This window comes from Xenopus laevis, chromosome 5L (genome assembly GCF_017654675.1).
Source record: "Xenopus laevis strain J_2021 chromosome 5L, Xenopus_laevis_v10.1, whole genome shotgun sequence".
Taxonomy (NCBI): domain Eukaryota; kingdom Metazoa; phylum Chordata; class Amphibia; order Anura; family Pipidae; genus Xenopus; species Xenopus laevis.
Genome location: NC_054379.1, coordinates 134,607,058 through 134,623,410, shown reverse-complemented (window position 1 = coordinate 134,623,410; position 16,353 = coordinate 134,607,058). Strand labels below are relative to the sequence as shown.

Genomic DNA, 16,353 nt, shown 5'->3' with positions numbered 1-16,353 from the left:
ATTGCAGAATTGCCTGCTTCTTTATTTCTTCATCAGTGTGAAGGCCTGCAGTGTAGATCTAGCCCCAGGCTCCTTAACTTCTTAGGACTCCCCTGTTGGTTGCTCCAAAAGGCGATGAACTCCTTGATTCCTCTTCTCTATGTTTCATGTTCACAAAGATGAGGTGAATCCCAAAGATGATTTCTTATTTGATCTGGGTTTTTTTTGAGTCTTGAAATGCATTTTATGTCCTCAGATACTTATCTGTGGGCATCTAATGCTTTCATAGGATTATTGCATGAGTCTGGCTACTTGGCTAGTACTGATAAATCATCTGCAGCGACTTGCACTTTGTAAAATCTCCGTAAAATAACCCTTGATTGTCCTCAAACCATTTTTCCCCAAACCTCCGGGGAAGACAGTGGACGATATGCTGTCAAAATCCTTATAAAATAGAACACCGTAAAGGTAGAAGGCAAAAGCACTATATTAACTCTTTAGACACTTGTGGAAAATCACTACGGCTTTTTATTCTCTGTCAGGCCATGTCTGTGTTTGTAAACAAATATGTAAGAAAAGGACACTGGTTCTATTCTTTCAGCTGGCCTTTGGGCGGGGCTAGACGCGCATCACGTGATCGGTGGCTGAGCGCGGTTCAGTCAGACTGAGGTGAAAGAGAGCTAGAGACCGGAACCGGAAGGCGAAATGCGACGCTAGACAACGGAGCTACAGTCTGGAGTGCCAATATTGGAAATTAAAGGTGTCGGGGGGAAAAGTAAGTCGGAGACTTTAAAACCACTTAGCTATGTGCATATAGTGCGTTTAGAACTACATAGGTCGTGCATATAATGCCTGCAGCTCTTCTGGTACGGATGCGCTACAACTCCCATCATAATGTCGACAGCTTGTGATTGTGATGGCTGTCAGGAGTTCCTGGCAATTGGCGTGTAGCAATAGCAGGAAAGCCGCTTGTTGTAGAGCCCTGAACTTTTGTTTGTAAATGGATTCGATTTTCGCCTTGGCTACAGAAACGGAACGTAAACCTGTCTGTGCGACTTTAGTGAGGCGGGGGGAGGGGACACTGCATGGGCATCTCATGTAAATATGCGTCTGACGCGAGTTTCATACGTAAATGCATATTGTTGCGTTAAGGGCATCGACCATGCGGCCCTCTGGCTAATGTTCGCCTTCTATAGAACTGATGTCCAACCTGCAGTCCTCCTGCTCCTTTAGAAGTGCAGCTGCTAATTGGGCATCTCAGTGTCACAACATATGCTTTCCCATTTGTCAGAAGTTTATAGGGTAGGATGCTCTTATATCTCTATGTGGTATAGTTGCACCCCAGCCAAAATAATGTCTGAACATCCCTGTTATGTGCCTGGTTATGCTGTGAGCAAAGGAAGTGCAATACTGAGGATGGCAACTCTAGGAGGCTGCGTTTGCATTGTATCAGTTGATAGCAGGGGTGTAACTACAGAGGAAGCAGACCCTGTGGCTGCAGGGGGGGCACAGGATGTATAGGGGCCCCACCCATGAGTCCCTTAGTCATATACAGTGTCAATAGATTTTGTTAAACTGTGTCAATCTCAAGATATTTTGAGGGCATTAAAAATAATTTGCTGTGGTGCCCAGTAATTTCTAGTTACACCACTGGTTGACAGCACTGCTCCACTGTAGTAGCATCATACCTGCATTGTGTTTTCTGTGGTGGATATTTTCAGCTCCTATTGATATAGATTTTAGGTTATGGGACTGGACATGGTAACCCTTTTATTTGAAGGCAAGCATTCAAATCATAAACAAAAGTTGTCTCTAGCTTATTCACACTGTTTTAACTGTCCGTAAATTAATCAGATGATCTCTCTCCGTCAGGTGGATATGAGTTCTCAACAGTTTCCCCGCCAGGCAGTATCCATGCCTCCTCCCCAAGTTTCTAACAGTGGAGCATCTGTGGGACAGAATGTCCAAGGTAATACCAAAGAACATTTTTTTTTTTTTTAGAAGTTTGGACTGTATTTTAAAGGAGAAGGAAAGCTACATTGGCATTTTATTGCCAATAGATTAGCTTCATTAGTGCAAGCTAGAATGCTGTATTTATTCTGTAGAATGTTTTACCATACCTGAGTAAAAAGCTCTAGAAGCTCTCTGTTTGTTTTGGATAGTAGCTCCAGTATTAGCTTGGTGTGACATCACTTACTGACTGAGTCTCTCCCTGCTCACTTATAGCTCTGGGCTCATATTACAGCAGAGAAGGAGGGAGGAGCAAACTGAGCATGCTCACGCCTGGGGCAAGGAGGTTTAAAGGAGAAGGAAATTCCCTGGGCGCAAAAACCCTCCCCCCTCCCATGTGTTGCCCGCCCCCTCCTCCCCCCTGGCCTACCTGTCCCCCCGGGCAAATGCCCCTAACTTGTTACTCACCCCTCTGCGCAGGTCCTGTCCACAGAGTTCACAGGCGCCATCTTCTCCAGAGCGGTCTTCTTCCTGCTTGACCGGCGTTTTTGGCGCATGCACTGTAGTAGCATTTACCGGTATGGATCTACTGCGCATGCGCCAAAAGTCACAAAGTTTTCCGATTTCGTGACATTCGGCGCATGTGCAGTAGATCCGTACCGGTAAATGCTCCTACTGCGAGTGCGCCAGAAGATGCCGATTAATCCAGGAAGAAGACCGCTTGGGAAAAGATGGCGCCTGTGAACTCCGTGGACAGGACCTGCGCAAAGAGGTGAGTAACAAGTTAGGGGCATTTGCCCGGGGGGACAGGTAGGCCAGGGTGGAGGAGGCAACACAGGTTAGGGGGGAGGGATTTTTTGGCTCTTGGGTGGCCAAATCAAGAAAGAGAGACATTTGTTTGCTATCCTCTACAAACACGCAAATTGTAAGGTGTATGGAGTAGCACTAATACTAGTTTAATAATAGTTATGATATTGTTAGCCTGTGGCTGTTGCAGAATATGACACACGGATGGTAGACTGCTCTATGATATTTGACTTGCATGCTTGTTTTTTTCATGTATAGAAAGGTATGTTGCTCTGGACAGTAAGTAGAATATTAATTTAATTATATTCTCCCCAGAATGTAGGTATTCTAGGCTCTGAATTGGTCTGGTAAAAACATTTTGTTGTAATTTTTATAACAATATAGTGTGTGCATTGCAGTTATTATAAATTATACAGTGAGGATAAGGATAAATACGCAAGTGCTGGGAGTTTAAATACGCAAGTGCTGGGAGTTTCAATACACAGTGGCAATGAGGTCCGTGCCCGGGGAAAGCACAGACTTTTCTCTTTGCAAATAAAGCTCTGCACAGAATTCTCCAGGAGTCTTAAAAAGTGGATTCAAATGTAGGAAAATTTATTAAAGAATTCTCTTTTTGCCTGCTGTACCTAGCATATTTTTCCTGTTCTGATAGCTGATTATATATTTTGTTGCAACATTTGATGAAAGTTCTGAAAGTACCTGTCAGTTCCTCCATATTTAAACCAGATACATTTTGAAACAAATTGTTTATTTTATTATGTTTTGCTTATGCTACAATTGGTCCATAGAGTATTAGCAACAATTGTATCAAGTCTAACAGCTGCCTGTAATGAAACCCCAGAGATTCTGCTCAGCAGGGACAAAGATAAGAAATGTATCCACTAAATGTATCCATTAAGAACAGTTTACAGGATCGGTGACCCCCCATCCTCCCAGAGCTGCTTCAGAAGGAGAGAAATTACACTTTTACACTTCAATATTAGAAAAATCGTCACACATAGAAAATAGAAAGTCATTGGAAAAAGTCTTTATTTCTGGTGATCTATCTGAAACCAACTAGTTGTTTGAAGGTGAACAACCCCTTTAAGGATTTATTAAAATGATTCAGTAGACCCTGGATAAATAAAACACTGTTTTTGGAAATCTGGGAATCTGATTTGGAAAAATGATCTATAGTTTTTGAATTCTGCATTTTTCTTCTAACTCTTTCCAGCTTTTCAATGAGGTTCACTGGCCCCATCTAAAAAACAAATGTCCTGCAAAACTACACATTTATTGTTATTGCTACTTTTTATCACCCATCTTTCTATTCGGGCCCTCTCCTATTCATATTCTAGTCTCCTATTCAAATCAATTCATGGTTGCTCGGGTAATTTAAACCCTTGCAACCAGTGCTATTCTGAAAGTTCCTATGCTCAGGTAATTTACAGTAGGCCAGAGCATGTGCTGTGAATCCCTCCGAACTACTGGGGTCTTCTTCTCAGACACCGCAATTTCACCCTGCTACAGAATCCACCTCAAAAAAAAAAAAATAAGATGTAATACATTTAGTCTAATTCTTTGTTGAAGCTTAGATTTAAAAAAAAAAAAAAAAAATGGCTCAATTAAAAAAAATGTAAGAGTGCTCCAGGCAGCATTGTGACTAAAGAGCAATATACTGCTCTTTGCAAACTTGTTGTTCCAAAGTTGTGTCAAATTGATGGGTACCACACAAGTGGTAGTGTTCATTGTTTTCTTCCAGCTAACTGCATGTCACATCCACCAAGTTGTTTATATCTTGCAAGAGCTGAAGGGCTGGTTACATATGGCAATTTTGGGCATCCTGTTTGTCTGATCCACACATTCAATCACAGGCAAGTTGGTTAACAAACTGATTGCCAAGTGATTTCAATTTGAATTTATACACCCCCCCCCTTTATCTGGATAGTTAGATCTCTGGCCCACTGGATGAAACCAGAATATATCTTTAAACCGGCTAAGATGTAGACCATTAACTAACCCAGTTTTCAATTATGAAGCTCGGGCTCAACAAATCGTCCAGTGGCTTACTAATTTGGTCAGATGATTGAAGCAACCAAAGTGCTGGCTTTAGTTTAAAGAAAATAATAGAACAGAGCATACGTATAGCCAAGAATTGAGCCACTGAGTTTAGAAAAGCAATAACATTTTTATGAAATCTTTACTGTATTTCCTTTTGTAGGAGATGAGGTAGCAAGAGAAATAGATGTCCAATCCCGTGATCCGCTTGGTGCCAGCACAGTTCTACCATCACGTGACGATAAGCAGGAACCAGTGGTTGTCAGGCCCTACCCTCAAGTTCAGATGTTGACTTCACACCATCCATTGCAGCCTGCCCCTTCCCTCACTATGACTGCACAACCTGCTCACCTAACCTCAGCTGTTCCACTGTCATTCTCCGAGAATATCCTAAAGGTAAGAAGACAGCTTTGGGTTTTGTTTTCAGTAGATTTTGTTACTGGGGGACCTCCGGCTTAGAAACAGCTTTATATACAGTTAAACATAAATCCTTTGACTTCGACTCTGACTCCTCAGTTTATGGTACCTCTGACTTTGACTCCTTTGTTTTTAATATACTAATGCATTTTCCATGTTGATTGAAATAACACAACAGGCAAGGCATTTAATCACTGACAAAGCTCAGCAATTTTAAAGCTATATGAAGATGGTGTCTGCTTTTGGGAACGAACCAAAGAACTACTGGCTAGGGAGCTAATGCACTACCCTATTGGCCATCCACACCTGTCACTGCCAACTTGAATGAGGATACTGTTCAAGTTTTGGTCTAAATCTATAACTCAGCCTATGTCATTGTTTCAAACATTACTTAAACCTAAAGTTAAACAAATAGACAAAAAATTAAAACAATAAGGCTATAATAGCTCAAGTATACTTCACACTAGTGAAACAACTACACACTGGACTTTATTTTTACTGCAGAGAAGTATTTTATTATGACTATTATCTGTGAAATAGGACTTTGTAACATATTGTATTTTTCTGATTACAATTTAAATTTAGTAGAGTCATTATATTTTAAGCTGAGTCCAGGTACCCAAAATTGCTTCCCACTCCACTGCTCTGCAGTTAAAACAAAAAAAATGTAATCTTGTTATGGCATATTAGAAGGCATTGGGCTGTAAATGTAATTGTTATAATTTTAGGCTATACACAACAGTATACCTTTGTTTTTAAAAGCTTTATATTTGTATATATAAATACAGTGATCATGTTTAATTTGAACAATATGTTATATATAATTAACTTGTTTTTTGGCATTTGTATTTGCTTTGTAAAAACATTCCTACAAACACAACTGTATGAAGTATTGCATATTCTTATGGCTTTATGTTGTCAAATTAATGGGATTGACAAAGTTATTTTGTTGTGATGGAAGTTTACTGTTGATGTTTTCCCACATACAGACTCCAAAGTCCACTATGCCTAGCCGCCCTATTGCTCCAGCACCTCCCTCTGCCCTGTCTGCCGTACCAAAGGTCTCTGGCCAAGGGACTGTCACCATGGAGAGTGGCCTTCCACAGACCTCTGCTATCCCTGTGGCCACAATAAGTGGCCAGCAGGTCAGTGCTGTAGAAATTACTGTACTGTATGTTCAGGTGATAGAACAGTGCAACCCTATTTAGCTGGGCTGTTTGTTTCTACAGGCCACCTTGCAAATATTTAGTTGTATTATCGTATACTCTCTCAAGTTTATCACACACACCCCCTTGCTGATTCATTAGTCTGTTATAACCATCCCTGTTCTCTGGCGTGACTTAAATTTGCTGTGAATTTTTTTTCTGAAGGCTGTTTCGTTAAAATCAAATTGCATTCTAGGTGGCTGCAGAAAAATGATCACTTAGAGGAGCCAATAATTGTCTTCTTTTATCATTTAATACAGGGACATCCCAACAGCCTCCACCATATCATGGCCGCCACAAATGTTCAGATGTCCATTATCCGTAGCGGTGCCCCAGGACCTCCATTGCATATTGGAGCTTCTCATCTTCCCAGAGGTAAACAAAGATAGTCATACAGTGCACTATGACTGTTGTGCATTTTCTCCCCTTTTTTCTTGTCCCTCATTCACATTCTGTTTTCTGATTCTTAGGAGCCGCTGCAGCAGCTGTCATGTCAAGCTCTAAAGTGACTACTATGTTAAGACCAGCTTCAGCGCAGATACCAAGTGCAGCTGCTTCGCAGTCAGCCACTCAACACATTATCCACCCTCCTATCCAGGTATCTATTTTGACACTATATATGAAGTCTTTCCTTATTCTTTTCTAGACATCAATGCTGAAATATCATTTATTGCCACTAATCATTTATTTATAAGGGAGGAACTTTCAGTTGAAACAAGGATTCCATAGATTCCCAACTTCTCACTTCCGTAACAAGATTATATGGATTTTGTTTTACCCCTGCTATTTTATTTAACTTCCTTTTTAATAACACAAAGATACATTTCACGCTCAGTCCATTGGGTTCTAGGTTTCTTTTTATGCTTCATATACCTTCTTTCTAGACATATCGGTTTTATGCATTCAGAGTCGCTTTACTGAATGGGCAAAAGGGTATTTTACCAGGGCCTGCCAGGACAGTGGGCCGACTATATGACTTTAGAACAAAGCATTTTTCCTCATTTTAAATAAGTGTCATGTGGCATAATAGTTAAGTCAACCACTGCTTAAAATCTATGACCCACAGTAACAGAACCAGTCTTCTTATCAAGTCTTTTATCTTGCTTTAAGCCCACTCTCCTGACAACTCTTCATTTTTTTTTTTGTTTAAGACAGACCTTTGCTACTGTATTCATATATACGTTATATTTCATTTTCAGTCTCGTCCTCCAGTGACAACAACATCAGTTAGTCCTGCTGTGGTAGCCACAGTATCTGCTACTAGAGCACAGTCACCAGTCATAACAACTACACCAGCCCATGCTGCTGAGCCAGTGTTAAGGTGAGCTAACTCTCGTATCTCCTATCATAACGGCATTGAGAGAACCATTTTGCTATGTATTTTAGATACTCTTAGCAGGTTTTTACAAGTGAACACCATTTAGCTCTTTAATCTCGCCCAGCCATTTATTGACATATTTTACAATACATCTATTATTTTTAAAATAGTTATGTTTTTATCTCAAGGAAGACCCAAATGTTGGAATTAGAAAATTCATTTTGACCATACTTTAAAACCTTGTGAGTGCCTTGCTTTATATGACATTATATATTACTACTTTGAGAGTGCAGCTATTTTTTTGATTCCTTCTATAAATGTGTATGTTTGCATGTGTGTCAAAGATGATACATTCAATTATATTCTTTTTCAATTTCTAGCTTTCTTTTAACTTTTTGGTTGTTAATTTCTCTAAAGGCAAACACCATACACTTGATCATTCTTTAATTGTACATTTTTTGTTTAGTTGAACCCTCGGACTATTTTCAAGAATGAAATCCTTCGTTTTGGCTTAACTGAATCAAAAGTTGTGTTCTGTTTAAGAATTCATTTTTCTCTGTTGTCTCAAGGGGGACACAGGGACTAATGGGGTTAAGCTCCACCCTCTAGGCGGCAGGACACTGAGGGGCATATTTATCAAGGGTCGAATTTCGAATTGAAAAAACTTCGAAATTCGAATTCAAAAAGACCAACCGAAATGAATTATAAGTTTGTTTTTTCTAGTCGAATGTCAGTTTTCGATCATCTAGGTCCGTATTCGCCTGAATTCGTATCGTATGAATCAAAGGAATAGCGCATTCGAAGTCCACCAATTGACTCCAAATAGGTTCTAAGAGGTCCCCCATAGGCTAAAACAGCAATTCAGCAGGTTTTAGATGGTGAATGGTCAAAGTCCAGACAGTACATGATAAATTTCGATATTCGAATTTGGACTATTCCCTAGTCGAAGTACACAAAAAATAGCTTGAAATTCGAATTTGTTTTTTTCATTCGAAAATTCACCTCGACCTTTGATAAATCTGCCCCTTGGAATAATGAAAATGCCTGATACTGTGGCTTAACCCTACATTAAGACCAATCCCATCAGTTTTTAAGTGTCCTGCTTCCTAGGTGGATGGACAGATGAATACTGACATGGGGGTGAAACCAGTAACAGGGCTACCTGTATCCGTTGAGTACACCCCCTTCGCGGGATGCCCACTGGAGCCATCCCGGGCCCCTTACTCCCTCCTTACGTTACATAGGTGATATAAATATTTATTCCCGATCATTCTGCTGTAGTTACCAGAATATCCATTCCAGCATTGTTTAACTCAAATCTCACCATAGTAGTCATATAGGTTGAGGTTTCAGAATATTTGATAGACATTTATATAAGCTTTCCTCTAAATGTTTGCCTATTTGCCATATATAGGAAGCTAGCTTTTGGAATCTTTTGTATTTTAATACTTGGGTCGTAGCACTGTTAATGCCTGGCGGTTTTCATTTTGGCTAAAATGTAATACTTATTTCTCCATATGATACAGACCAACTCTGGCCTTCCAGCAACACCCACCTCCTGCTGCAATCAGTATTCAGAGATCAGCTCAGGCTCGTGATGCAGCCACAACGCGCATTACACTGCCAACACACCCTGCATTAGGAGGTCAGAAGCCACAACTACATGCAATGACACAGGTACTTACTTGTCCTTTATACAAACTATGGTTAACATTGATAATGTATAGAGTGCAATATTTTAAAAGTTTTATCAATTATTTAAAATATTGGATTTGTTAAATGAAGTTTGTGCATTAATGTTGGGTTTGAATTTTATTCCTCCAATATCATGCAGCATAACCTTAAATGAAAACTATACCCCCAAAATGAATACTTAAGCAACATTTTATATCATATTAAGTAACATATTAAAAAATCTTACCAAACTGGAATATATATTTAAGTAAATATTGCCCTTTTACATCTCTTGCCTTGAGCCACCATTTCGTGATGGACTGTGTGCTGTCTCAGAGATCACCTGACCAGAAATACTACAACTCTAACTGTAACAGGAAGAAGTGTTGAAGCAAAAGACAGAACTCTGTCTGTTAATTGGCTCATGTGACCTAACAAGTTTGGTTTGTGTGCACAGTGAATCGTACAATCCCAGGGGGCGGCCCTTATTTTTTTAAAAGGCAGTTTTCTATTTATGATTACCCAATGGCACATACTAATAGAAAAGTATATTATTCTGAAAATGGTTTACTTACATGAAGCAGGGTTTTACATATGAGTTGCTTTATGCAATATCTTTTTATAGACACCTACATTGTTTGGCGGTATAGTTTTCCTTTAAGGAACAATTCCTTTTTCTCCATATTGGCTTGGGGGACACAGGAGACAGTGGGGTATAGCTAATGCCACTAGGAGGCAGGACACAACAGAATAAAATTGTGACTCCTCCTCCGCTGGCTATACCCCCAGCAGTAGGCGGAGCCAAATTCAGTTTTTGTTTTGTCCTAAGGAGGTTAGGACTCTCTCCATTCTCTATACAACAACTTTAACACCGGAGAGTCTAAGTCACCTACACTGAGTAGTGTGTCTTTGCTGACTTCTCCCATCGGTGCATTCTGTCCCTGGGGTCGCCTATGCTAATTGCAGCTCTGACCACCCAGCCTAACGGACTCTCTTCTCACACTAGGAAAACTGTCGGCTGGCCAGGAGATGAGAGAATATTACGTCCAGGGGTATGTGAGTACTCTCCCTCTACCCCATGTCCTCTGCAGCCCCTTCACCTGGGGCCACAGCGTTTTCAGGGCAACACTCGGTTACTAGAGCGTGCCCGTATCTACAAAGCAGTTGCTGCCAATCACAACCGGGGGACGGTTGTGTACATAGATGGGCTGATAGGCCATCCCTTACAGAGAGCAAACATGGGGACCCGATACAAGCGGGGAACACGGTCGGCCTAGCTCCCCCTCACCCCCTTTCTTGCGCACTTTTTGCGCCACTCAGCACGCGCGAAGCAGTGCAGTAACGTCACTGGCACTTCAGCTCCTTCCCGCACTCACGAAAGGACACAACAGAGCACGCTTACAGAGAGGCTGTTGCTGCTGCACGGGGGACAACCCTTGTGCGCCTTCTCTTGCACTGACTCCTGTGGCTCATTCCTCCCAGGCTCTCCCCCCACAGGGGCACCATATCCATTACCTTACCAAAGGCCTGAGGGAGCCAGCGAGGTCATTTTCTCCAGGGGATCTACATCCTCTGTTAAATATTTAGCCTGCGCCAAATGCCGCAAAAGGCTGCCAGGGGGCTACAAGGAACCTATATGTTCCAGATGTAAACCAGCCACAAGTGGATGCCCCTACCAACCAGGGAGAGGCCGCCGCCTCAGGGCCCCAAGCCATCCCAGATTGGGCAACACACCTAGCCATGGGGATTCCGAAACGAGCCCTCTCTTTGGACAAGCTCCTCTCCCGACTGGACAACCCTAGACAAAGGGTCTCAAAGCGCAGAGCCCCCTCTCCCTCTGACGAGGAGAGCGGAAGTAATTCCCTAAATTTCTCCTCACCCCCACCAGAACCAGAGGGGGAAAATTCTCTCTCTCTCTGAGGGCAAGTTGTCCGACACCTCAGACCACCCAGAGGACGAGTCTCACCCAGAGGACGAGTCATCCGAAGCAGTTGACTCTCTGATAACTTCAGTCATTGAGGCACTCAACCTCCAGGAAACTGAAGAGAACCCCAAGACTGCTAAGGCTCTCTTTAAAAGAAACCACAGATCCTCGCCTAACTTTCCAGCTCATTCCCAAATCGAGCAGATTATTCAACAGGAATGGGACAAGCCTGGGAGGCGTTTTCAACCAAACCGCAGATTCCTAAAACTATATCCTTTCCCATCAAATTCAACTGACAAGTGGTCCTCTCCACCCTCGGTGGACGCCTCAGTCTCGCACCTATCTAAAAATACAGCTCTACCTGTCCCCGATGCCTCTTCTTTCTAAGATCACATGGACACAAAGCTAGAGGGGCTAATTCGCTCACAGTTCTCAGCCTCAAGTACATCCCTCCACCCAGTACTGGCCACAGCCTGGGTCAGCAGGGCTATTCAGACATGGTCTGATTCTCTACTTCAGGGAATCTCTATGGGAGCCCCCATGCCACGAGCTCGCTCAATGGGCATCCCAATTAAAAGAGGCAAATGACTACATCTGTGAAGCTTCCCTTGATGCAGCGCAAGCCATCGGTAGAACCTCAGCCCTGTCTGTTGCGGCACGCAGATGCCTCTGGATGAAGTTGTGGACGGCAGATCTTTCATCTAAGAAGTCTCTCACCTCACTTCCATTCAAAGGAAAGCTCCTAGTCAGCCCCGAACTTGACAAGATCATCAGCCAAGCTATAGGGGACAAAAGCACACCACTTCCACAGCCAAAGGCCCGTCCATCCTTTCGCAGAGGAAAGTTTTTTCGTCCCCACTAAAACAAGTGCAACAGGTCATCTCCTCCACAACACACTGCTTTCAGCAGAGTTTTGGGGGCAAGCCCAGATCCACTTGGCAGAGCCATAAGCCCTCCTCCAGACCTGCAGATAAATCATCATCCGCATGAAGGGGTCTCTTCCCCGTCTCACCAGGTACCCCTAGGAGGAAGGCTTGAACATTTTGCAGATACCTGGCTCTCCATTACACAGGACTCCTGGATACACGAGGTAGTGTCTCAAGGCTACCATCTACAATTTTCATCACGGCCCCCTCATCGTTTCTTTATGTCCAGACTCCCCCGGGAACAAGCCAAACAAAGGGCTTTTAGGCTGGTGATTTAAAACCTTCTTCAAACAGAAGTGATCGCACCAGTTCAAAGATTCAAAGGTTACTACTCAAACCTGTTTTTCGTCCCCCCCCCCCAAAAAAAATGTCTGACTAGACCTAAAAGGCCTCAACAAGTTCATACGGCCTCGAAGGTTCAAGATGGGAGTCTCTCAGATCCATCATCGCAGCCATGAGTGAGGGCAATACATGACATCCCTCGATATTAAGGACGCCTACCTGCACGTCCCCATTTTCCCTCCCCATAGTAAATACTTGCGATTTGCCTTCCAAAACCTACACTACCAATTCACAGCTCTGCCCTTCCGTCTCACCGTAGCTCCCCGAGTCTTCATGAAGATCATGGCAGCAGCCACAGCTGTGATAAGAAACGAGGGAATATCCATTACCCTTTATCTCAACGACCTGTTAATCAAGGCACCATCCCTCGCAGCAGCCCAACGCTGCCTACAGTTTTCCATGTCCAAGCATTAGGAACGGTGCATTATGATGGTGCATTAATTGGGAAAATTCATCCCTGATTCCCAGTCAATCCATGATCTTCCTGGGAATGCAGTTCAATTCCAAAGACCCAGAAGGTCTTTCTACCACAAGACAAGATAGACCCAGAAGGTCTCTCTATCACAAGACAAGATAGTGAGACTCCAAGCCCTAGTAAACACATTACTGATCAAACCGACTCACTCAACCAGACACTGCATGAAGGTCATGGGGTCGACCATAGAAGCAGTTCCCTTTGCCCAGCATCACCTCAGAGATTTGCAGTGGAACATCCTGACTGCCTGGAAATGAAAGTCACTACTAAAAGAGATCAGTCTATCACAAAAAACTCACATCTCTTCTTTGGTGGTCAAACTCGCACCACCTCTCCACAGGAAGATGCCTAGGGGAACCACAATGGCGTCTCCTGACAACTGAAGCAAGCCTGTTCAGATGGGGATCGGTGCTAGAGGGACGTTCAGCACAAGGCAGGTGATCCCAAGAGGAACGGGCTCTTCCAATTAACCTGTTGGAAATCAGAGCAATTCGGCTGTGCCTGATTCACTGGCAACAAGATCTGTCGGACAACACTACTGCAGTGGCTTACATCAATCATCAAGGCGGCACTTGAAGCAGAGGAGCCCAAAGCGAAGCCAGCCTCATACTTCAATGGCCAGAAAACCACCATGTCCAACTGTCAGCCATATACATCCCGGGCCTCCAAAATTGGAAGTCGGACTTTCTCATTATCCGGGATAATGGTCACTAACCGAGACCTTCCTAGAGATAACCTACCAATGGGGCATGCCAGAGGTCGATCTCATGGCAACGGGAAAAAATCGAAAAGGTGCCAGCATTTTTTGCTCTCTACCGAGACCCACTAGCACTGGAAGCAGACGCTCACACAGCTCCCTGGAACTTCGGCCTAGCCTACTTCTTCCCTCCACTTCCTCTGATTCCCAGAATGATCAGGAATTTACAGAGGCAGCAGACCACATTATTCCTCATAGCTCCCAAGTGGCCTCGATGCACCTTGTACTCCGAACTCCTCAACCTGTCCATAGCGGAAGGGGCCAATACATCATCCCAGCACATCTAAGCTTGACTGCGTGGCTCTTGAGACCAAAATCCTAAAGAAAAAGGGTTTCATTGATGCAGTAATACGCACTATGCGGGCAACAAGAAAACCGTTATCCACCAAAACCTACCACAGGGTGTGGTCTACATACCGAGACTGGTGCCTACGTCATCAGAGAAACTTCAAGGTACTCTCCGTACCAAATCTATTGGAATTCCTCCAGAAATGTCTAGCCTTGGGCCTCTCCCTAGGTTCCCTAAAGTCACAGATTTCAGTCCTTTCCATACTCTTTCACTGGTGCTAACAGCATTACAAAAACCACCCTTTGAGCTAATGGCTTCTGTCCCAATCCAGTGGATTACTGTTTTCCTCCTGGCTAAAGCTTCCGCCAGGCGTGTCTCGGAACTCACTGCCCTATCATGCAAGTCACCCTTCCTCATATTCCACCAAGACAGAGCAGTCCTCCGCACCTTACCTTACTGGTTAAAGCCAGTATGTTCAAGTTATTACTGTTATTACACATTTAGTACTACTTTGGTACAAACTGAATTTGGCTCCGCCTACTGCTGGGGATACAGCCAGCGGATGAGGAGTCACATTTTTATTCTGTTGTGTCCTGCCTCCTAGTGGCATTAGTTATACCCCACTGTCTCCTGTGTCCCCACAAGCGACTGAAGAGAAAGAGATTTAATGGTGAGTCCACAAAATCTCCTTTTTGTTGAACATTGATCAAAATAATACACTTGCAGGGGGTGTTAAGTACAACAATCTACTAAATTAAAGCTTTTTTTTTTTAAATGTAGCATTTATGCTTTTATACTGAAGCTTATTTTAATTAGTCCTGCTGAGGTCCACAAATGAAATACCAAGATGCAAGTACACTGCAGTAGAAAATGTAGATACATTAGTCTATGTTTAATGAAAAGTCAAAAGTGTAGGGGGGGGAGAAGTGTTTTAACAGTACGGTATGTCTTGCAGGTTATGGAAGCATCATCATTATTTTAGACCTTATAACCATTATGGATAACTGTAAATAATTCTTCTCTGTTTCACTGTTCTAATTCTATTTTCTGTAGAAGACTCTGTTTGGTACTGGTAATCCAGTAGCAGCAGCAACAGTGGCTCCAATTCTAGCAACAAACACTCTCCCTTCAGTGACCACTTCAGGTCAGTATGGCAAAAAGAGAGAGCTTTAACTATATAAATTTTCTTCTTTTTGGTCTTCATGTTTTAGACCCTAAGTTTAATGTCACATGTCGTGTTTTCTCTGTTGGTGTAAATACAACCCTCTGTTTTCCGCCACTTCTGGTTGTCAATGCACACACAGGTTGATTTTGTATACAAAATGCAAAAGTGATTTTTGCACTAAAATACACAAACTCAATAATTTCTCCAAAGCATGCTATTAAGTAAAAAATATATATTTTATTCACATCAGTAGTTAAAAAACATGTATAGTATTCCCTCTAACGCCTAACGCGTTTCATGCTTACCCAGCACTTAGTCATAGGCCTATGACTAAGTGCTGGGTAAGCATGAAACGCGTTAGGCGTTAGAGGGAATACTATACATGTTTTTTAACTACTGATGTGAATAAAATATATATTTTTTACTTAATAGCATGCTTTGGAGAAATTGAGTTTGTGGTTTTACCTCTGTTTGGTCACTAGAGGTCTCCGGCATGCTTACCAGTAATATTTACTGATTCTGCTCCCAATTTGATTCTAATAGTCAACTAAAATACACAACCCCTTGTGTGCACTGGCAGGCAGATACCCTATCTGTCAATGTATTTTGAAGACCAGTAGACAGTGGATTAGGTTTTCTCTGTGTCACACTAACTTTAAAGGGGTTGTTCACCTTTGAGTTAACTTTTGGAATGATGTAGAGAATGATATCCTGAGACCGTTTGCAATTGCTCTCCATTTTTTGTGTTTTTTTTTTAAAATTAATGAACTTTCTGATCAGCATCTTTCTAGTTTGTAATTTGCTAGGGTCAAAATTACCTTAGCAACTAGGGTGTGGTTTGAATGAGAGACTGGTATATTAATAGGAGAGTTGAAAATTGTTTGCATTGCTATAATATAAGAATAGCACCCACACAGGAGAAATGGCAGAACAGCCAAATTGATGCCAGGCCATAATTGAGAAAAAGAATCGCTTATCTGAACGAAGGTGTATTTTGCTGTGCAGTGCTATAAGCACAGGATCAGACATAATGACCAGAGGCGGCTCCTAACAACCCAATATTCCAGCAAAAAAACGATATATTATCG

General features: G+C 42.5%; 1 protein-coding gene across 9 annotated transcripts in view; it reads left to right on the top strand.

Annotated features, from left to right (window-relative positions):
- The first annotated feature begins 597 nt into the window (after positions 1–597).
- The window catches only part of sap130.L (Sin3A associated protein 130kDa L homeolog), a 42,324-nt gene continuing 26,568 nt past the window's right edge, over positions 598–16,353 (top strand). For 4 of the 9 annotated variants that reach the window (XM_018262060.2, XM_018262058.2, XM_018262056.2 and 1 more), the window contains exons 1-9: positions 1,237–1,281; positions 1,852–1,948; positions 4,937–5,169; positions 6,180–6,335; positions 6,656–6,770; positions 6,866–6,993; positions 7,595–7,716; positions 9,240–9,390; positions 15,154–15,244. In XM_018262060.2, coding sequence (XP_018117549.1) covers positions 1,252–1,281; positions 1,852–1,948; positions 4,937–5,169; positions 6,180–6,335; positions 6,656–6,770; positions 6,866–6,993; positions 7,595–7,716; positions 9,240–9,390; positions 15,154–15,244 — 1,123 coding nt within the window. In that variant the 5' untranslated portion in view covers positions 1,237–1,251. 9 annotated transcript variants of the gene reach the window in all.